This window comes from Acipenser ruthenus, chromosome 11, assembly GCF_902713425.1.
Source record: "Acipenser ruthenus chromosome 11, fAciRut3.2 maternal haplotype, whole genome shotgun sequence".
NCBI lineage: Eukaryota > Metazoa > Chordata > Actinopteri > Acipenseriformes > Acipenseridae > Acipenser > Acipenser ruthenus.
This window is the reverse complement of record NC_081199.1, coordinates 39,742,061-39,760,043: the sequence shown is the minus strand read 5'-3', so window position 1 is coordinate 39,760,043 and position 17,983 is coordinate 39,742,061. Positions and strand designations below refer to the sequence as shown.

Below are 17,983 nucleotides of genomic sequence, written 5' to 3'. Positions count from 1 at the left end.
TACGTTGGTGAACTATTAAAACACAACGCAATCTAGCATTTTCAAAACGTTTATTTTGTTGAATCACAACGAATTGCATTAAAATTTCACAACGACAACCTCTGACCTCAGCTAACTTTGTTTTCTCTAATTATAATGGCGAAGTTTCTGGAAACTCTAACCCCTGAACGAGCATTACATCATGTCAACCCACTACTTTAAACTATATATATATTAAATCGCATTGTGCACTTATTTGTGCAAAGAAGCTATATGAATCTACGTGGAATCGCACTGTTAAATGACGATCACACATTGTTTTTTTGTATTCCTCTCGATTGTAGTCGGGGGGGGGGGGGGTGTTGTATAATTGATGCATGTTGCGGGGCCGGGTCGGTGTGTTACCCGGATGGAGATGCACATGTGCGTAGTTACAGTGTGTCCGGAGCAGTGCTGTTTCATTCACCGGTCTTGTCTAGTCTCCTCTCAGTACTATCCTGACTGTGTAGGAACAGCAGCGACTTCAGGGCTCTCTCCACGACTGACACTACTTAACAAACAGTGAGTACTACTGCTTATTATTATTATTATTATCATCATTTGCAATGATTTTAACCGTGTCACTTTGTAATCTATCAAAGTCACGCATCTGTGCAAGCCCTTGTAAAATTAGACAGATACCATACGACACACTTCCATTGTTAAAACTACCCAAAATACACATTTTTTTTTTTACTAAGCTGGTTCTAAACCATGAACACGCAGAATCGTGTGGCATCATAAGCATCATGTTTGCAATACAGCGTTCACGGAGATCACTCTGTGCAGAATCCGACCAATGTAGCCAATGCGTTCACGGAGGTCATTCTTAGAAGATCATTGGCTAAATTGGTCAGATTCTGCACAGAATCTGCGCAGAATGATCTCGGCGAACGCACCTATTGTATCGGCTTCAATCGCTCTTTTAAAAAGGTCTACCTTCGCATGGTTTAGGGGAAGCGGCTAGCGAAGATATTGTGCAGTTCATTCATGCGCACAGCACGTGCACACTGCTAGGGGTTTGCGCATACAATGGTTTAATGATATGTGTTTACTGGCTGGGCCCCAGTGTGTTTGTATGTAGGTATATAACATGAATTACAAAATGCTTCTGGTGGTTTCCGTACGCTCCGGCTTTACGCAAGTTGCGGAGCTGCGAATTTGACCTTGTGATGCGTGACCCTGCTCGACAGGCACACGTGGGGCCGGCACTGCCCTCACACACGTACACGACACTGCTGTAATGCACTCCTCGGATTTAATATTGAAGTTTTTAATGCACTCGCAGCCTTTTACTGTTGAATAAGCCGAAACAAATACTTCTATGCGTTAAAATGTGAGTTATACAACCCGAGCTTCTCTGCCTCACGCACACACACATGGGGATGATAATGATATATGTAGCCACAGCATATCTCAGACGCGTCAAGGTTAACACATCCCCCCACCATTATAAATTGGTCTCTCCACCAGCGTGCACAAGTGATACATCAATTGCCTATATGGAACTATATTTTCGCTATTTTATTAGTGTTCCAATTGATGTTTTAAACGCTTAAATACACGGGACTCCTCCTGCCTATGCGGATTGTGCGTCGTCGTGGTCGTTCTGGATTAACCCCTCCGGCGCCAGCTGCTTTTTAAATGTCAGAGACATTTACCGCTAGTTCTTTCACGGTAATATTTTAATGAAGCGAACTGCAGCCCCGCCCGCCTTTGTTATCAGTCAAATGGAGAATGGGGGTTCAGCGTGCATTCAGTATGTGTCAACATTACAACTTGGGTTTGGGGCTGCGACCTTGCCCTTTTGATCCTTGTTGATAGAAGCAGCCTGTATGTAGCAGGCAGACCTTGTGTAACTGATGGCGCCGTTTCGCGATGCATTTGCAAGTGCTGCTTCTTGGTGTTGAATCAGATTTACTAAAATGAGAACCCAAACACCTAACAGTCAGGAACAATGAACTGCCCCTTACTGCAGCCTGGAGCCGGACTCTGGAGTCTGAATTTCTTGCAAATGTTTCTATCTCAAGGACTTTGTTTTTGCATCCTTCATGACATTCCACATGTCAGACAGTTGCATCACACAACTAGAGGAGATATTCAGCAAGCTCTGGTCTTCCAATCATTGAACTGGAACAGAGAACAAAGTTCAGTGTTCTTCAAGCGATCCTAATGTAGTAAGAGACACCTGGTTTTAAAATGAAAATGCATGTGCGCTGTAACACGCTGTACCTCTGAGACCCGTGTGGCTGACGGAGCAGCAGGGATGCCGCTGACAGGCTAACGCAGTGTGCTGTCTGATTGCAGGAATGCTCCGCTTGCCCAGTGTACTGCGACAGGTGCGGCCGGTCTCCCGTGCCCTCGCCCCCCACCTCACCCGCGGCTACGCCAAGGACGTGAAGTTCGGCAGTGAAGCCAGGGCGCTGATGCTGCAGGGCGTGGACCTGCTGGCCGACGCCGTGGCTGTTACCATGGGACCCAAGGTACTGCGGTGGGGGACAGTGACCCTGAACAGGGATAAGAGAGAAAAACAAGACTAGCCATTTGGAATCCTAAGGTCACACTGAAGAAGCCACTAGCTGAAACGCTTGACTTGGGTTATTTTATTTTAAGCTTGGTTTGTTTGGACTCCCTGTGATACTTTCATGTTTACCTTTTTCATAGTTTTTAAATTTAAAAATCAAGCTGGAAACTAGAATCCTTATCAGAAACCTAAAGATATGCATAGGATGTATACATGGTGGTGGAGTTAGCTAACGTATTGAAATGTGAGAGCACTGGAGAAAACATGGACTGCTTTATAGATTGCTCTGCAACACAAGTAAATCCAGTGAAACAAGTTCAGTATTAACCCTGGTGTTGAAGTTCCCAGTTAAGTCTATAGGGAATGATACACATTGGCCTATTGGCCAAAAAGAATAGTCAGACGCAGGATTAAAACAACTAGTTTGGGGACAGGAAGTAATATTTGACATTGTTTTACTTGTAACCCTGAAGCACTAAATATGAGGTTAGGAGGTAACCTAAAGAAAAGCCACTTCCATTGTTACCAAGACCACTTAATGAGCCTCCCCTCTCCTCCCATGGCAGGGCCGCACGGTGATCATTGAGCAGAGCTGGGGCAGCCCCAAGGTGACCAAGGATGGCGTGACAGTGGCCAAGGCCATCGACCTGAAGGACAAGTACCAGAACATCGGCGCCAAGCTGGTCCAGGACGTGGCCAACAACACCAACGAGGAGGCGGGTGATGGCACCACCACCGCCACTGTGCTGGCCAGAGCGATCGCCAAGGAGGGCTTTGAGAAGATCAGCAAGGGGGCCAACCCTGTGGAGATCCGCAAGGGTGTCATGCTGGCTGTGGAGGTCGTCATCAACGAGCTGAAGAGGCTGTCCAAGCCAGTCACCACCCCTGAGGAGATCTCGCAGGTAAGAGGAGCTTTCACTTCCTCTCTACTCCCCTTCACTTCACTTCCCCTCGCCCCCTTCACTTCACTTCCCCTCGACTTCCCTTCTTCCCCCTCGCCCCCTTCACCCCCTCCAGTCTCTCCTTATGTCTCCTTCTTTCTTTCCATCTTCCCCTTATCTTTTTCTTCTTCCTACAGCAACTTCCAACCAAGTTTTTAATTGCTGAATTGAACTAATTAAACCTCAAGGTCTGAATGCAGGTAATCTCGTTAACCCTGGTATGCAGAGCAGACCGTCCCTGACCTGCAGCATCTGTGTCCTTCTGCTCTGGCCCTTCAGTTTCCCCCTCGGATCCCATATTCACTTCTCTCTCTGTTCCAGGTGGCCACAATCTCTGCCAATGGTGATCAGGAGATTGGCAACCTCATCTCGGACGCCATGAAGAGAGTGGGGCGCAAAGGCGTCATCACAGTCAAGGTAAGAGAAATGTGCAGAATGAGAAAGTCCTCTTACCGGATCCTCTTCCATTATTAATAATGATTCTTGTCATGTGTTATTTTTGTTCAGGATGGTAAAACTCTGCATGATGAGCTGGAGATCATTGAAGGCATGAAATTCGACCGGGGTTACATCTCTCCCTACTTCATCAACACTGCTAAAGGTGAGACCAGCAGGGACCCTGCCTGCTTCTGTGTGCGTGTGTGGAGGGGCCAAGGAGGGATGGGGCTTGAAATTATTTCTTTTTTAAATAACCTGAATTTTTGTGGAAGCTCAGATTGGCTAACCATCACTTGTTGTAATACTGTACTCCCAAATTAAGGTGTTGCATGGTTTGAATGGGATTATAATAAACACACAATGGCCATTCAGTCCATTGGTGCTCATCCAGTTCCTAGTAGCTGATTGGTCTCAAAACTTTGTCAAGTCGCGTCTTAAAGGATCCCAGTGATTCAGCATCAACAGCGTTGCAATAATGTGTGTGTGTGTCTCTCTCTCTCTCTCTCCAGGTCAGAAGTGTGAGTTCCAGGACGCTTATCTGCTCCTGAGTGAGAAGAAGATCTCCAGTGTCCAGTCCATTGTTCCTGCTCTGGAAATCGCAAACCAGAACCGCAAGCCCCTGGTCATCGTGGCCGAGGATGTGGACGGGGAGGCCCTCAGCACGCTCGTGCTCAACAGGTAGGTCTCCATGTCTCTGTCCTCTGTCTCACTCCACACAGCAGCAGCTAGCATTAAGATAGCTCCTAGTCCCGAATTTGAGTTGAAAGTCCTGTCTAATTTAGTCCACTGAAGAAGACCGCAGCTAAACCGTTTGTCTGCTTGACTACTTCAATCTGTTTCAGGCCATTCTAATAAACGGGGGTACAGAGACATTAGGGACGTGTACCTGTTTCAGTGTAATTGGAAATCTGTTTCACTGACTGGCCTCCCCTCCTCAGGTTGAAGGTGGGGCTGCAGGTTGTGGCAGTCAAGGCTCCAGGCTTTGGAGACAACAGGAAGAACCAGCTGCGAGACATGGCCGTCGCCACCGGGGGCGCTGTGAGTATTGTTCATACCCTTCAGAGCCTCCATTGCAGATCAGGAGCTGGGCAGTGCACGGCAGCTTTTACAAACACCACTCCATCTGGGCTCGGGCACAATTTTTTGATATCCATGACCCTCTTTCTCCCCCTCAGGTGTTTGGGGATGACGTGTCCGGCCTCACTCTGGAGGATATTCAGCCTCACGACTTCGGGAAGATAGGGGAGGTCATCATCACCAAGGATGATACCATGCTGCTCAAAGGCAAGGGAGACAAGGAGGACGTGGAGAAGCGCATTCAGCAGATCGTGGAGGAGCTGGAAGTCACCACCAGTGACTATGAGAAGGAGAAGCTCAACGAGAGGCTGGCCAAGCTGTCTGACGGAGTTGCTGTGCTCAAGGTGGGTCGAGGCGGGAGGGGAGGCAGGATGTGGACAGTCGAGTCGTGAGATCCGAACTGCCCTCTTACCCACAGAAACGATACATCCATCGTAAAGCTTCTACCTTTTTATAAGCTCAGGTGTGTCAGAGCAAAGTGTGGCTCTGAACTGTACAGTGGCTTTCAGATACAACCTCATTCTTAGTTGTTTAAATTGAATAATTACACCCCCATCCAGGTAATGCTCTCATTATACCTGTTCATGATGATGTGTAAAATATTTTTAGCATTGTAAATGGCATTGACCTTTTCTTTTCACTTATTATTATTTTTTTATTTATTATTTTTTTTAATATTAAACTGTTGTAGCAGTGCTGGAAGTAGTTGGCTGTGTAATACTACAGCATGCACTGCAGCTTGTATGGTCCTTTTGATTTGGGATGTGTTTGAGGCATAGTACATTGTAGAGGGTGTCCTGACTTGAGCTGCACAAAGTGAAGAAACGGCCGCTTGGGTTGGTGGGGATTGCTGCTTTGCTTGGACTCCTGTGATCCAAGCAGCTGTTTGTTCACTTGTTTCACTTGGAGTAGTAAATGAGCACCAGCAGAATTTATCAGAATAATGGGTTTGTGCAGCTCTAGTCCTGACAGCCTCTCTGTCTCTCAGATTGGTGGCACGAGTGACGTGGAGGTGAACGAGAAGAAGGACCGCGTGACGGACGCTCTGAATGCCACGCGTGCCGCGGTGGAGGAGGGCATCGTACAAGGAGGAGGCTGTGCTCTGCTGAGGTGCATCCCTGTGCTGGACACCATCAAACCAGCCAACGAAGACCAGAAAGTGGGTACGTACCGGCTTAGCTTCCTGAACACCCGAGCACAACGCAAACCAAGAGGATGTGCTGCCCAGGCCTGACCCTGCTGCTGCTTCAGCAGATAACTTGCTTCACTGCTGCCAATTTTTATATATATATATATATATATATAATATATAAATATATAATATATAAATTATTCTCTCTCAGGTATTGAAATTATCCGTAATGCCCTGCGTATCCCTGCCATGACGATAGCGAAGAACGCGGGAGTGGAGGGCTCTCTGGTGGTGGAGAAGATCCTGCAGAGCTCGGATGAGATCGGCTACGACGCGCTGCTTTGCACCTACGTCAACATGGTCGAGAAGGGCATCATCGACCCCACCAAGGTCAGGCACTCGTCCAAGTCCCAGGCATTCTGAGAAACACTATCTTATCAGAAATAGAGAAATAACAGGTTCAGTATGTGACACTTCTAGCTAGCTTAGTACAACCATGAAAATAGGTTATTTTCAAAGCTTGGTACCTTTTCTGTGCTGGGTACATAATTGCTAGTAAATCTCCTGGAACTTTTTTAAAGAGCAAATAACAAAATTGTGCACAAGAACAATTACCTAAATAAAAATATTGTCTTTTTTTTTTTTTTCCAAGTTTTGTAAAAGTTATGACTTAATTTTTGGAACCCCTAACCGTGTCTCCTCTCGTTTGCAGGTTGTCCGGACCGCACTGATGGATGCGGCAGGCGTGGCGTCTCTGCTCTCCACAGCTGAAGCCGTGGTGACAGAGCTGCCCAAGGAGGAGAAGGATGCTCCCATGGGGGGAGGCATGGGCGGGATGGGTGGGATGGGCGGGATGGGCGGAGGCATGTTCTAGCCCTCCTAACCGTCTCACACTCTATCCCTTCACAGCCTTTGCCAAGACTGCCCTCTCTCTATCCCCACTCCTTGCAGTGGGGGTGGGGAGAGGGATCCGTCTGCCACGTGTTGGAGAGAGCAGCGGGAGGGACACTCAAAGACATTCATTGCTTCTCGGGACTGAAGCTGTTCTCAACACAACCCATCTGTCTACTTCTAGCTCTGTGTATCCCGGTCTCTGTCCCCCTGCTCTCCCAGCTTTGCCATTTATTTTCTATTTGAAGTAATTGCCATTTTCTCATGATAGACTTTTTTTGGGTACTTGGGTGTGCAAAATAAATATTAATTGTATTCTTCCTTGTGGCAATGTGCCCCGCCCGTGTGTGTTATATGTTGCGTGTGGTGTGTTAATGTTGGTGTATAGGTATTGGTGCACGGGATATAAATGGATCTGTGTAGCACGAGTGATTTAAAATATGTAGTTGTATTTAGGCACAGGGATTGCACTATCATTTCGCCCAAGGATGTCTCTCCCGTTCTTTCGACCTGAACACACAACCCCGAGTGAGTGCTTTGTGCATCTATATATACAATTGTGCTGGGATTCAATGACCAATTAATTATTCACTTAAATCCCAGCACGTATTTTTATTATTACATACTTTAACGTGAAGTTCAATCCCTGTGCCTAAATACAACTACATATTTTAAATCACTCGTGCTACACAGACCCATTTATATCCCGTGCACCAATACCTATACACCAACATTAACACACCACACGCAACATATAACACACACGGGTGGGGCACATTGCCACATTCCTCCTGAAGAGAAACACAGAATTATAGAAAATGCGATTCATGTGAGAGCTCAGCCATTCTAATCTGGGTTTCTATACAAAGATGTGAGTTACCGCATATTAGCATAGTGTCACTGAGAAGGACGCGTGAGATTATCTTGTCTCTCTGTGTTAGTTTGAGCCACAGTGGAATGCGATAGGGATGCTTGTCGGATCTCTTCCTTCTCTATCGCCTGTTTGTACTGTAGAAGCCATTTTGCATTCCTGAGATGGCACAGACCAAGATCCCATTGGAATTTGAGAATGCATTTCTGGTCAGGCCATCCCCCCGCAGTCTTCTCCAGTTCTGAGAGTCTCTTTCTCTTCCATCATTTCTGGTGATAACACCTTGGTGCACTATGGGTGAGTGAGAGGGAGGGGCTATTGGGAAGGTGGGTTCCAGATTGGAGCATGAACTGGGAGTAGGTGGGCAGTCTGCCCTGGACTGGGGTCTGTCTGCAATTCCTGCATCATCTTAAACATCTCAATCATTTGTTGGGTCAAAACAGAGTTTGCTTTTCAAAGCATTTAATGATGCAGAATTATTTCGTTTTTATTTAAGAAACTCTTTTCTGTACAAGGCATCCCTATGCTTATTAAACATTTTGTACAATTTAGCCATTTAATTAAATACTTTTTTGTTTAATAAAATCGGATATTCTTCAAATGTTAAGTGATTTGTTGTTTTTGTCATTTTAAAACTGCTTTTCCATTGTTTGTTTTCAGTCTAGGTATATTTATATCTATGTCTTTCATGAAGTTTGTAACTAGTTTTGTTTTGGATGTATTACAATTGCTACTGTTTTGCAGTGAATGTTATTCATGCAGAGCCCACAAAGGGGCACTCGCTCCCAGGGTTGAGTTTAAGAATGGTTTTGCTCATAATCCGAAACTTGTATTTCTAGATCTAGCGGTCCACATCCTCACTCTTCTATGTCGGGTTTACTGTGCAGCTGGTGAATGAGAGGAAAAAGATTGGTGTGGTATATTTCACAAATGAGGTTTAATGACTTCAGGGCTCATTTTAAAAAGTCTATTGATTATTACACAACTGTCAGTAAACATCTTGGATGATCAAGGAGGGATCTTGTCCAGGACAGGAGCGCAATGGATAGTTTTTAGTAGGTTTGCCCCCCAAATAAGGGCCATGGAAGAAGTTCCTATCTAGTGTATAGGAGTCGTACTGCTTCACTCCTCAAACATAGGGCTGTCCCCCTTGCTTAACTCACCTGCACTAATCAAATAGTGACCCCTGTTTTGAAAGGGGCATTGCCAGCAGGTTTCACCTATTTGTAAAAAGCAACTATCACAAGGAGACAGTAATATCAGCATTCAAACCTTGAAATGGTCAGACAAATTAGCTCAGCATTGAGGGGATTAAGTAGCCTTAGGGGAGAGACTTGCATTTACAAATGTATTTACAGACTTAATATTGAAAAGGAGGATAATAAAGAAATACATGTTAGTGATTTTAAATAGAGAATGCATCAATCCCAGATGGCAGAGTTGCAGCAGTTGGCTCAGGCTGAAGTTGGACAAAACCAATGTGAGGCTTTCTCACGCTGTCAGTCTGTTGCCACAAAACTCACCTAAGGCACTTGCCACCTGGTAGGTAATACAAAATCCATCATTCCAGTGCCTGTGAAATACTGCTAGGTTGAGCTGATCATTCCACACGCAGACAGACCTCACGGGACAAGGTCTTTATTAGCCTCCCAAGGTAGCAGGGTCTGTATTTACCACACGTGTGTACGCTGCTTTTCCATTCCAAAACACACGTCTGAACCAACGCTATTAGATTTAGCAACAGAGAAAGTTTAGTGCGAAGGTTCTTAAGCCCCTTTCACACTGGCACTTCTACCTGGGTCTAGACCCGGTTCTGGCTGCCCGAGTCACAATCCCGCATAGTGTGAAACCACGTACCTGGGTCGTACCCGGGTCCCAGCAACCCACCTCAGGACACCAGTTGAGCGAGACAAAATGCATAACAAACAGCCACGCCTGCGTGAAGGTTTCACTTCCACAAGGAACGTTTCTGTTTATACTGTTTAGTCATATCTTTGTTGCTTGAGACACACCACGAGCCAGATTGCAGCAGGGATGAAGAAACGTTTGCTCTAATCAACAGTTGAGCCGACGGTTCAATCCAGAGAAGCTCGGATGGAAGCGTCGGTAACAAGCTGCTTCCAGGGCATTGATACTCGTATTGTGTACTTGCATCTGTCACCCAGGTAAACCCTGCTTCTTTAAAAGCAGTGTGAAATCATGTAGCCAACCCACATGACACCGGGTCCTGACCCAGGTAGAGCACGCCAGCGTAAAAGGGGCTTAGTGTTACGGAACAGTACTGCAAGAGACAATCACATGATTTATTTTTGTTGTGATCTGCAATCTCAGAGTTTCTTACTGACAACAGTTGCTGAATTAATACAGGGAAATTTGATAAACACAGGATAAAGCAAGGGACTGAAAAATGTGTGTGGTCCTATTTAAACAGACAGTATTAAGATAAAGTGAATAGACCCCATTCTTTTCCATTCATTGTTGTTTTGAGTAACGAGTGCGAGAACTCGTCCAACCAATGCAGTAATGAAGATTGTGTTTTAATTTAACTTTATCAGGTGCACAAACGAGTGTCAAATCACCTCTGCCAATACAACAGTGAATCACAAATCATTTCCAATAAATATTTATATAACCACTTCAGCCTCTGTCAAACATAACTTTACACACACATCAGAAAGAAAACTTTAGATATTGCACTTGAACTTATCTACTAAAATATATATATATATTTTATGTACATCTAAATTATTTTACATATATTTCAAGAAAAATATGTATTTTTCTCTATACAGTGGCATATAATACATAAAAAAGGTAAAAACAGTCCCCCCCCCCCCCCCCCACTCCCAAACAAACAAACACACACATATATATATGTGTGTGTGTGCGTGTGTTTTTTGATCAGCTTTTCTGCCCTTGAGGATTCTTCACAGATCCAAACAGTGGAGTTCCCTTTGATCACACTCCTTCCCAGACCTCTAACAGAGTTCAGACCCCACCGCTCAATCACTGGTTCATCGACTCCTGGACCAGGTGGGGACTGCTAGACTGGAGATGCTGGATTAAAATCCCACACCCAGCCATTGACTTAACTGTGTGAGGCAGCGTGCCCCACTAATCACAGACTAGATACTGGAGACCCTGGCTTTTATACTGGGCGAACCTACTAAACCACACACTATCTTGAGGTGTTCAATATTTTTATATTGCCCTGGCAAGAGCTGGTAGGGCCATGAAGAAGAAACAGGAATCTGCCTCCGTCGATCCTCTTCCATTGTGGATTAGGACGGGCAGTGGGTAATTACAAGAGCCGGTCAGCAGTTTAGTTTGAGTGTTGTCAATAGGTAGCTGTGGTTCCACCCCCCCACCCCCGATGAGGGCCACCTCTGCCCCCCCCCCATATCCATTCCATCCACCCTCCCCCTCTTTGTCCTCCTCCCTCGTTACGTGTGGTGCACTTCGTGAAACATGAACTCCTGTGGGATCCTCGTCTCCGGCCCGTAGACCTTCCCTGCGCGCCTCTCGAAGGCCGCCACCATCTGCTTCACCACCTCATCGAAGAACACCGTCGCCAGCTGGGAGTGCAGCAGCGAGCGGAACTCGAACGAGATCTGAGGTGAGCCGGAGACAAGACAAGCAGCAGACTGTGAGAGGAGCCCTGGGTGGATTATTACAAGTCAGTACGTCATGCCTGTGCCACATGTCCGTGTCTCTTATTGTACAACATAACATCTGGTGCAAGTTCGGGCACATGTTCCGTCTGCTCCAACTGTGCAAAGTGATTTCTGTTATAGTGAGAAGCCCCCCTTACACACAACTTCTTATATAGTACAAAAACAAAACATTTACTTGGCTCTTAAACAAGTGTTTTGGTTTTGTTTTAACTTTACAATTGTCATATGTTCAAAGCTGAAGTGGACTTTTTTTAAAATCCTCAGCAGTGACTACTTGGAAGTTTATCGATTCTACACTATAGGACCGAGCCCCGTGATCTGGTGTACAGCAGCTGTGCTCCATCCCTGGATGTGAAGCTTATACAGTAGAGTGCACAGGAGCAGGGTTTCATGTGGAGTGTGCTGTACTCACAGAGAAGTCCAGTGTGCAGGTTCTGGGGTACCCCGGGATCCCTGGGCTGAATCTCCACACCGTCTCCAGGTGATTGAACAGCTTCCCGTCTGTGCAGGAAGCCTGCGGAGGAGAAAGGAAACACAACCGTCACTGCTGGGATGGCTGGAGTTTTACAGCTGGCTTCATGGAGTTTGATTTCAGTACTGATCCTGGACTGCTCAATTAGGTAAGCTAGTCCAAGTTTAAAGCCAATAGGGGTCTGTGAAACTAGCTTATAGTTTTTTAGTTTAATAAATAAACTTCAAAATACCAGAATGCTTTTTACAGCTAGTGTATCTCCATACCACTTTAGAGAGTGTGAAATTCTCTCCCACACACAGTCATATTTATCCACTTAAATACTGGAAAATGGTCTACAAAATCTAAGTTTACTTTTTAAACTGTCATATACATTTCCACTATTTTACTTTTGTATTTATTTCAAAGTTAACAAATGATTATAAAATGATAAATAAATAAAACAATGAAATGGTTAAATAATATTCTATTTTTATTTTATTTTTTTATTTATTTTTATTTACTCCCCCCCCCCCCCCCCCATTTGGAATGTCCAATTATGTTTTTTCTCCTCACTGCAGCGAGTCCCCACACAGCACAGACGTTCGGAGGGTGTGTGAGAGTCCTGCGATCTCACAAGCCTAAAGCCAGAATCACTTTTACACCGAGCAATCCAGAGCAGAGGTGGGCGGGCTATCAATCCCGGAAAACAGAGACCAGCCCTGCCTCTTATCCACTCTGAATGTGCTCCGTGTCTGGCCAGTAGGGTTCGCTGTTGTGCGATGAGGAGAAGGAATCCCCAACGCTTTCCCATCCCCCACCCTGGGAGCATCAGAGCCAATGTGACACCCCCTTCGGGGTCCCCAGCAAGGGTCGGCTTCTTTGCACAGCCTGGACGCGAACTGGCACCGTCCAAGCTGTGTGACTCATCCTGCGCTCCCAGAGGCAGCGCTTTAACTGGATGAGCCACTCGGGGACCCCAAATAACATTCTGTTTAAAAGGACTATTACAGGCCTAGTTGGAATAGTGATCTGTGTCAGAGTACATGCCTCCCTGCCACAAGACAAAAACAACAGAGAGGAGCAGGAGAGTCTGGACCAGCGCACTCCCTACCTTGACCAGGTGCGGGCGCACCAAGGTGACGAGGGAGGTGTACTTCTCCATCACGGGGGAGAACCCCACTTCCAGGTGTGCCTTGCAGTACCCCGACCGGCGCAACACCACCTGGGACTTCTTACACCACGGCACAAAGTGTTTGTAGTCTTCCACTCCCGCCACCACATCATACATCTCCAGCATGGAGTACCTGCAGAGACAGCATGCTGTCAGCACCTGGGAATCAAGCCCCTCAGCAGGGTGGAGACTGAGAATCAATACAGGAAAAACCGCAATTTCAAGGAGTTAAACTTCCTGGTGTCAGCCAAGCGATGACCAAAGGTTTTGCATTATCTTTTATCTATCATCGTGTAATCAAAAGAAACTACAAAATGATGTCAAAGAAAGTCTACCGGAAGCCATAATAGTAGTTCAGTACATCATGTTAGATTTCGAAAATGTCACACATTTCAAGTTGTCAGTTTTTCATTAAGTATATGGGAAAACAAAGCAACTTTGATTCAACTTTATAAAAAAGCAACATTTTTTTATTTTATAGGTTGGCAAAACGTTTGGGCCATAGCTGCAGGATGTTCTGAAGGCCCAAAGGCCATGCATTACAGCAGGGTGCTGTGAGCCGCTGCAGAGCGAGAGGCCCGTACCCTATGATGCGCCTCTCAGAGTACTCCTTCCGCTTGTTGATGAACGGAGCAGCGAGGTTCAGGAAGCTCCTGGCTGGTGTGATGAGGACAGGGTTGCATGGCGACATGGGGAGCAGGATGGGGGCTCTGGTCATCAAGAGACCGCACGAAGACAGGTGCCTGCATCAGGGAGGAAATCAACACATAGATAACAGGCAGAGGGGAGGAGACTTCTTTACCTCTCTCAAGGGGGTGTGTGTGTGTGTGGTTTGTATAATTACTATGATGGTTTAAATAAAATCACCCAGAACTATTAAAGACTCAACAATGCAGAATGTCAAACTGCAAAAAAAGCTTCCTAAATAAAATGTCTTTAGAAATGTGTGACCATTAAGAGACCCTTCACACTTTCAATTAGGAGTGCAATCCACATGACCCAGTAATAAATACAGTAATCAGTTAATTCTGGCATTGAAGATACAGAACAGCATGCAAGTAACGTGCATATACCCATCCCAGAAGAGACTATAAATAGCACGGTATCACGACCTACATAACAACATGCAGAACGGCAATGGCATAGAACACACTGTACCATGCCCACAAACTGCGTCAACACGAGCTGCCTTCACCAGGTGTCAGCATTACTGTGACCTACATTCACAGTACAGGAGGAAGAATAACCAGACATGCTGTGGAACAGACTGCGCCTCCTTCCCCTAGAGATGCACATGGGGAATGCTACAGAGATAGCATCCATAACTACCAAAATAGTCATTGCTGTTAAATAATACACAAATACTCAAACGTTATAGGTTGAATGACAAACGATTCAGGGACCAGATGAAGATCAACCAAAAAAATAAATAAAAGGGGGTCAGCAGGCTTTTTAAGAGTAAATAAATGACCAGCATGTTTTGTCCCCACCTGATGCCCAATTCAGCTAACAGGTTAACAGCAGCTGAGGCAATTGGCAGGGATGCTGAGTCATGCCAGGGCCTGCAAGCCAACCCAGGAATATTACAGCATGCTCTATAACCCTCACCTCCACTCAGGAGGCGGAGCAGCTCAATAGAAATCACAAGCTTGCCCTTGGGCAGGCTCTGTTCCCAAGAGTAAAAGCACGAGTCAGGAATGAGGGCTCCTACAGGATGGTCCCATGGTGACTAATCATGTTGCAATTCACACAGGATGCCTGTACTAACCAAGGCTTTAAACAACTAGAAACACACTTATTAACAGAACAATTACATTTTATTTATGGATCGTTTAGGGGATCCGAACACCTGCCCCACAGGGCACGGCAAAGCCTTGGATACTGTTACTTTAAAACTATCCTGCTGTAGCTGCTATCCAAGAAAGCTGATGGATGTGTGGGACAGGCTTAGTTGCTGCTACCCCTGTAAGCTGCACCAGGCCAGAACAAATTCAAGGTATTTTGGTAACTATGCTTCACAGGCTGCAGCAGGAGCTTCTGTGTTCTTCCAGTCTGTACACACCACAATCTGGATAAGTAGAGATGGGGAGTGGGCTGTAGAAATAGCACTGATTTAGTGATTATACTGCACTGTAGAGGTGCAATCAGCAACCACATTGCTAATCGAATATCAGACAGGCAATATAAATCAACAGTGAATCGGTGCATTAACACTTAATACTGTGTAGACTTCACAAAATAAAACTGAACACATGCATGTGCAGCATATTAAACATAGGAATATAGGATTGAAAAATATAATACATTAAATTCAACCATTTCTCAAATAGATAGTTCATCACAAAAACAAAGATGAACAGATTAGCTTTGTGAAAGCGTGTTTAAGGGTAGCTGGCTCATGAGGGTACCGGGGCGATTAATCAATTCATTCACAGCCGCTAAATAAAACGGGTGGCTAATTCACCGTTTTCATCCCTACAATACAGCGCAGGTACACAGCCCGTGTACTCGCTGCTGCTTTTTGGCAGGTTCCCCAGTCATCTTGTGACTGTCTGCTCACTGCAGCTGCCTGGCTGTGTTGATACAAAGGGTTCCCCCTGTGCGCGACGCCTTCTTGCGTGCACTGCCCCCAGACAGGGCTTTTACAAGGTGCAGGGTTAAAAAGGGAGCCCGTTTTCATACAAGCCCATGTTGGAAAGATCAGCTCGGTCTGCACTTGTGTAGCCGAATCTCAATCTTCTTTCCCCACCCCACGGGTTTCCTTACTGAGCCTTCAGTTGAAGCTCGACAACGCACAAACGTTAAGAAAATACTTTTTCCATTTTTTTTTTATAGATAATCAAAATATGCAACTGCACATATACATTCATTGCCTCAAACACCCTTCGTCTAAGATCCCTGCGGGTAAAGAATGTTGTAATTAACTGCACGGTTTTTCCGGCAAATGTAAAATAAACACGTCTTGATTCCAAACAATGGTCAACTGAAACTGAAGTGGTCTCCAATAACATGGGGTCTGAACAGTCTCTGTTATTTTTCGTTTAAAAAAAAAAGTATTTTCTAAGTTGACCTTAAACTTTGAAAGGTCAGTGCGGGGGAGACAGATTCAGTGGCATTAAAACACACATTCAATAAATAAAGCTGGTATTATCCCCAGCGCCCTACCGAACTGCATTCCTGGCGCTCCTCTCACGGTTGGCAGTGGCCGGTAAATCGCTACACTCGGCTAGTGCTCTCCTCAGCCCTTGCAAACTCCTCGCCATCTTCCCAGCAGTAAATGCTAGCTTTCACCAAGCAGCTGATACTTTCTCTTCTCTCAGCCCGCCCCTTCAAAGGAGCAGCCTCCTACACTGAAGCTTTTGATTGGTCAGAGGGGATCGCCTTCGGCCTTTCACTGGCTGCAGGAGACGCCCATCAGCGGTGTGACGCGTCCACATTGTCCTGTTTGTTTGCGGTGGGGAGTCACGAGACGAGAAGCTTGGCTTGGGTCCAGCTAGGACTATATAGAAGGATAGGAAAATGATGTCACAAGTGGGCGGAGTTAGCAAACAGCGGAGCATTTCTGGAGCCCGTAGAGTACTTTAACAGTCCTTTTAACGTATTCACGCTCGGGATTGACTGTCCTATCCTTCTTTATATAGTCACGCGATTGGGTTACCCTTAGCCGGCTCCCGTACCTTCTCCCTCTTCCCCCTAAAGGTTAGGGCTAAATTTGGGAGGGGGGGTTGGTGCTTCATTGAGGTAGAGCGTGGCAACCAACGTCATAATTATAGTACTGTAATATTATACAGTAATTCCTTTAATAATACAGGTTTTTCCCTACTAGTGTGGTTTTGCTACACAATTAGGGACGACCTGAGTGCTGATTTAAAGTTGCTAGAACCCATGATTGGAAACTTTGTCAGGACCCAGGCGTACGCCTGGATTTCAGAGCTGATTCTACCCATTCCCCGCCAGTACAGCCTCAGCTATTTTAGAGCATGAAGAGCATTGTACTACAGCAGGTAATCCGGATTGCAGCAGCCTCTTATTTTGAGGGGACCTTATCAAACTCTACCACTTTAAATGTGCACAGTAATTCAGCAGCCTTCCTCCATGCTTTTCCCATGGTTATACTACACATTCACCATAGTGTACCATGATTTGCCATATTTTTGTATGTGCTTTACCATGCTTTATTACACTTTGCCATGCTTTATTAACCTAACTAGCTTCTCACTGGATCCATGCTGGTGGCATGTGAACCCAGGATAATCTAGTCTCCACTGGGCTGTTTTAGTTCCAGGGGGTTGTAGTGGGTGACGTCAATATGGTCAGTAAATCAGTGGTAAATTGAGACAAGCCCCTGTGCGTAAGGAAAGGCAAATGGAATGCTGTATGCTGGTACCCTAGCACCCACATTACAGCTGAAACAGATGCAATTTGTCCTAAGGTTACCTGTGAATTCTGGCAGGATAAGAGGCACCAACTGGCTCCATGCACGCACGTGAAGAGGAGGTCATTGCAGTAGGGAAACATTTCACCTTTTCAAGTGAGGTGCTACCTCCATATGAGCAGAACCACAACCACAGTGGGTATCTGACTGAAAATATCATGTTTTCTATTGCAGTGCGATCAAGTGGTCCCATTCTCCACTCCCCATTCCAACCTGGTATGACATACAGTTCAAGCTTATTTCTCACTAATACTATTGTGTCAGATATTGTAAATATAGTGTTACTTTATTCTTTAGCTCAGAAAATATTTGTATATTTAAAACAATTAAATCGGTTACATTACATCATTGCAGGTG

General features: G+C 45.5%; 2 protein-coding genes across 2 annotated transcripts; one reads left to right on the top strand and one right to left on the bottom strand.

Moving 5' to 3' along the window:
• Positions 1 to 384: 384 nt before the first annotated feature.
• LOC117426226 (60 kDa heat shock protein, mitochondrial) lies at positions 385 to 8,499 on the top strand. The gene is made up of 11 exons (XM_034043616.3): positions 385 to 540; positions 2,326 to 2,501; positions 3,109 to 3,444; positions 3,805 to 3,900; positions 3,991 to 4,084; positions 4,431 to 4,599; positions 4,860 to 4,959; positions 5,097 to 5,342; positions 5,987 to 6,161; positions 6,342 to 6,520; positions 6,843 to 8,499. The coding sequence occupies exons 2-11, from the start codon at positions 2,328 to 2,330 to the stop codon at positions 7,002 to 7,004; spliced, it is 1,731 nt and encodes a 576-aa protein (XP_033899507.1). The 5' UTR covers positions 385 to 540; positions 2,326 to 2,327; the 3' UTR covers positions 7,005 to 8,499.
• A 1,765-nt stretch (positions 8,500 to 10,264) lies between these two features.
• Positions 10,265 to 16,526, bottom strand: LOC117426473 (coenzyme Q-binding protein COQ10 homolog B, mitochondrial-like). The gene is made up of 5 exons (XM_034044060.3): positions 16,357 to 16,526; positions 13,776 to 13,934; positions 13,132 to 13,324; positions 11,979 to 12,080; positions 10,265 to 11,503 (listed from the first exon to the last, which is right to left on the bottom strand). The coding sequence occupies exons 1-5, from the start codon at positions 16,452 to 16,454 to the stop codon at positions 11,336 to 11,338; spliced, it is 720 nt and encodes a 239-aa protein (XP_033899951.1). The 5' UTR covers positions 16,455 to 16,526; the 3' UTR covers positions 10,265 to 11,335.
• Positions 16,527 to 17,983: the final 1,457 nt, after the last annotated feature.

Excerpts from the sequence above, each read along its gene's own strand:
- LOC117426473 (XM_034044060.3), bottom strand. The coding sequence starts at position 16,454 with ATGGCGAGGAGTTTGCAAGGGCTGAGGAGAGCACTAGCCGAGTGTAGC. Across the intron at positions 13,935-16,356 it reads AGCGCCAGGAATGCAGTTCG|GCACCTGTCTTCGTGCGGTC; the intron begins GTAGGGCGCTGG and ends TCCCTGATGCAG. Across the intron at positions 13,325-13,775 it reads TCTGAGAGGCGCATCATAGG|GTACTCCATGCTGGAGATGT; the intron begins GTACGGGCCTCT and ends CTGTCTCTGCAG.
- LOC117426226 (XM_034043616.3), top strand. The coding sequence starts at position 2,328 with ATGCTCCGCTTGCCCAGTGTACTGCGACAGGTGCGGCCGGTCTCCCGT. Across the intron at positions 2,502-3,108 it reads CTGTTACCATGGGACCCAAG|GGCCGCACGGTGATCATTGA; the intron begins GTACTGCGGTGG and ends CTCCCATGGCAG. Across the intron at positions 5,343-5,986 it reads ACGGAGTTGCTGTGCTCAAG|ATTGGTGGCACGAGTGACGT; the intron begins GTGGGTCGAGGC and ends TCTGTCTCTCAG.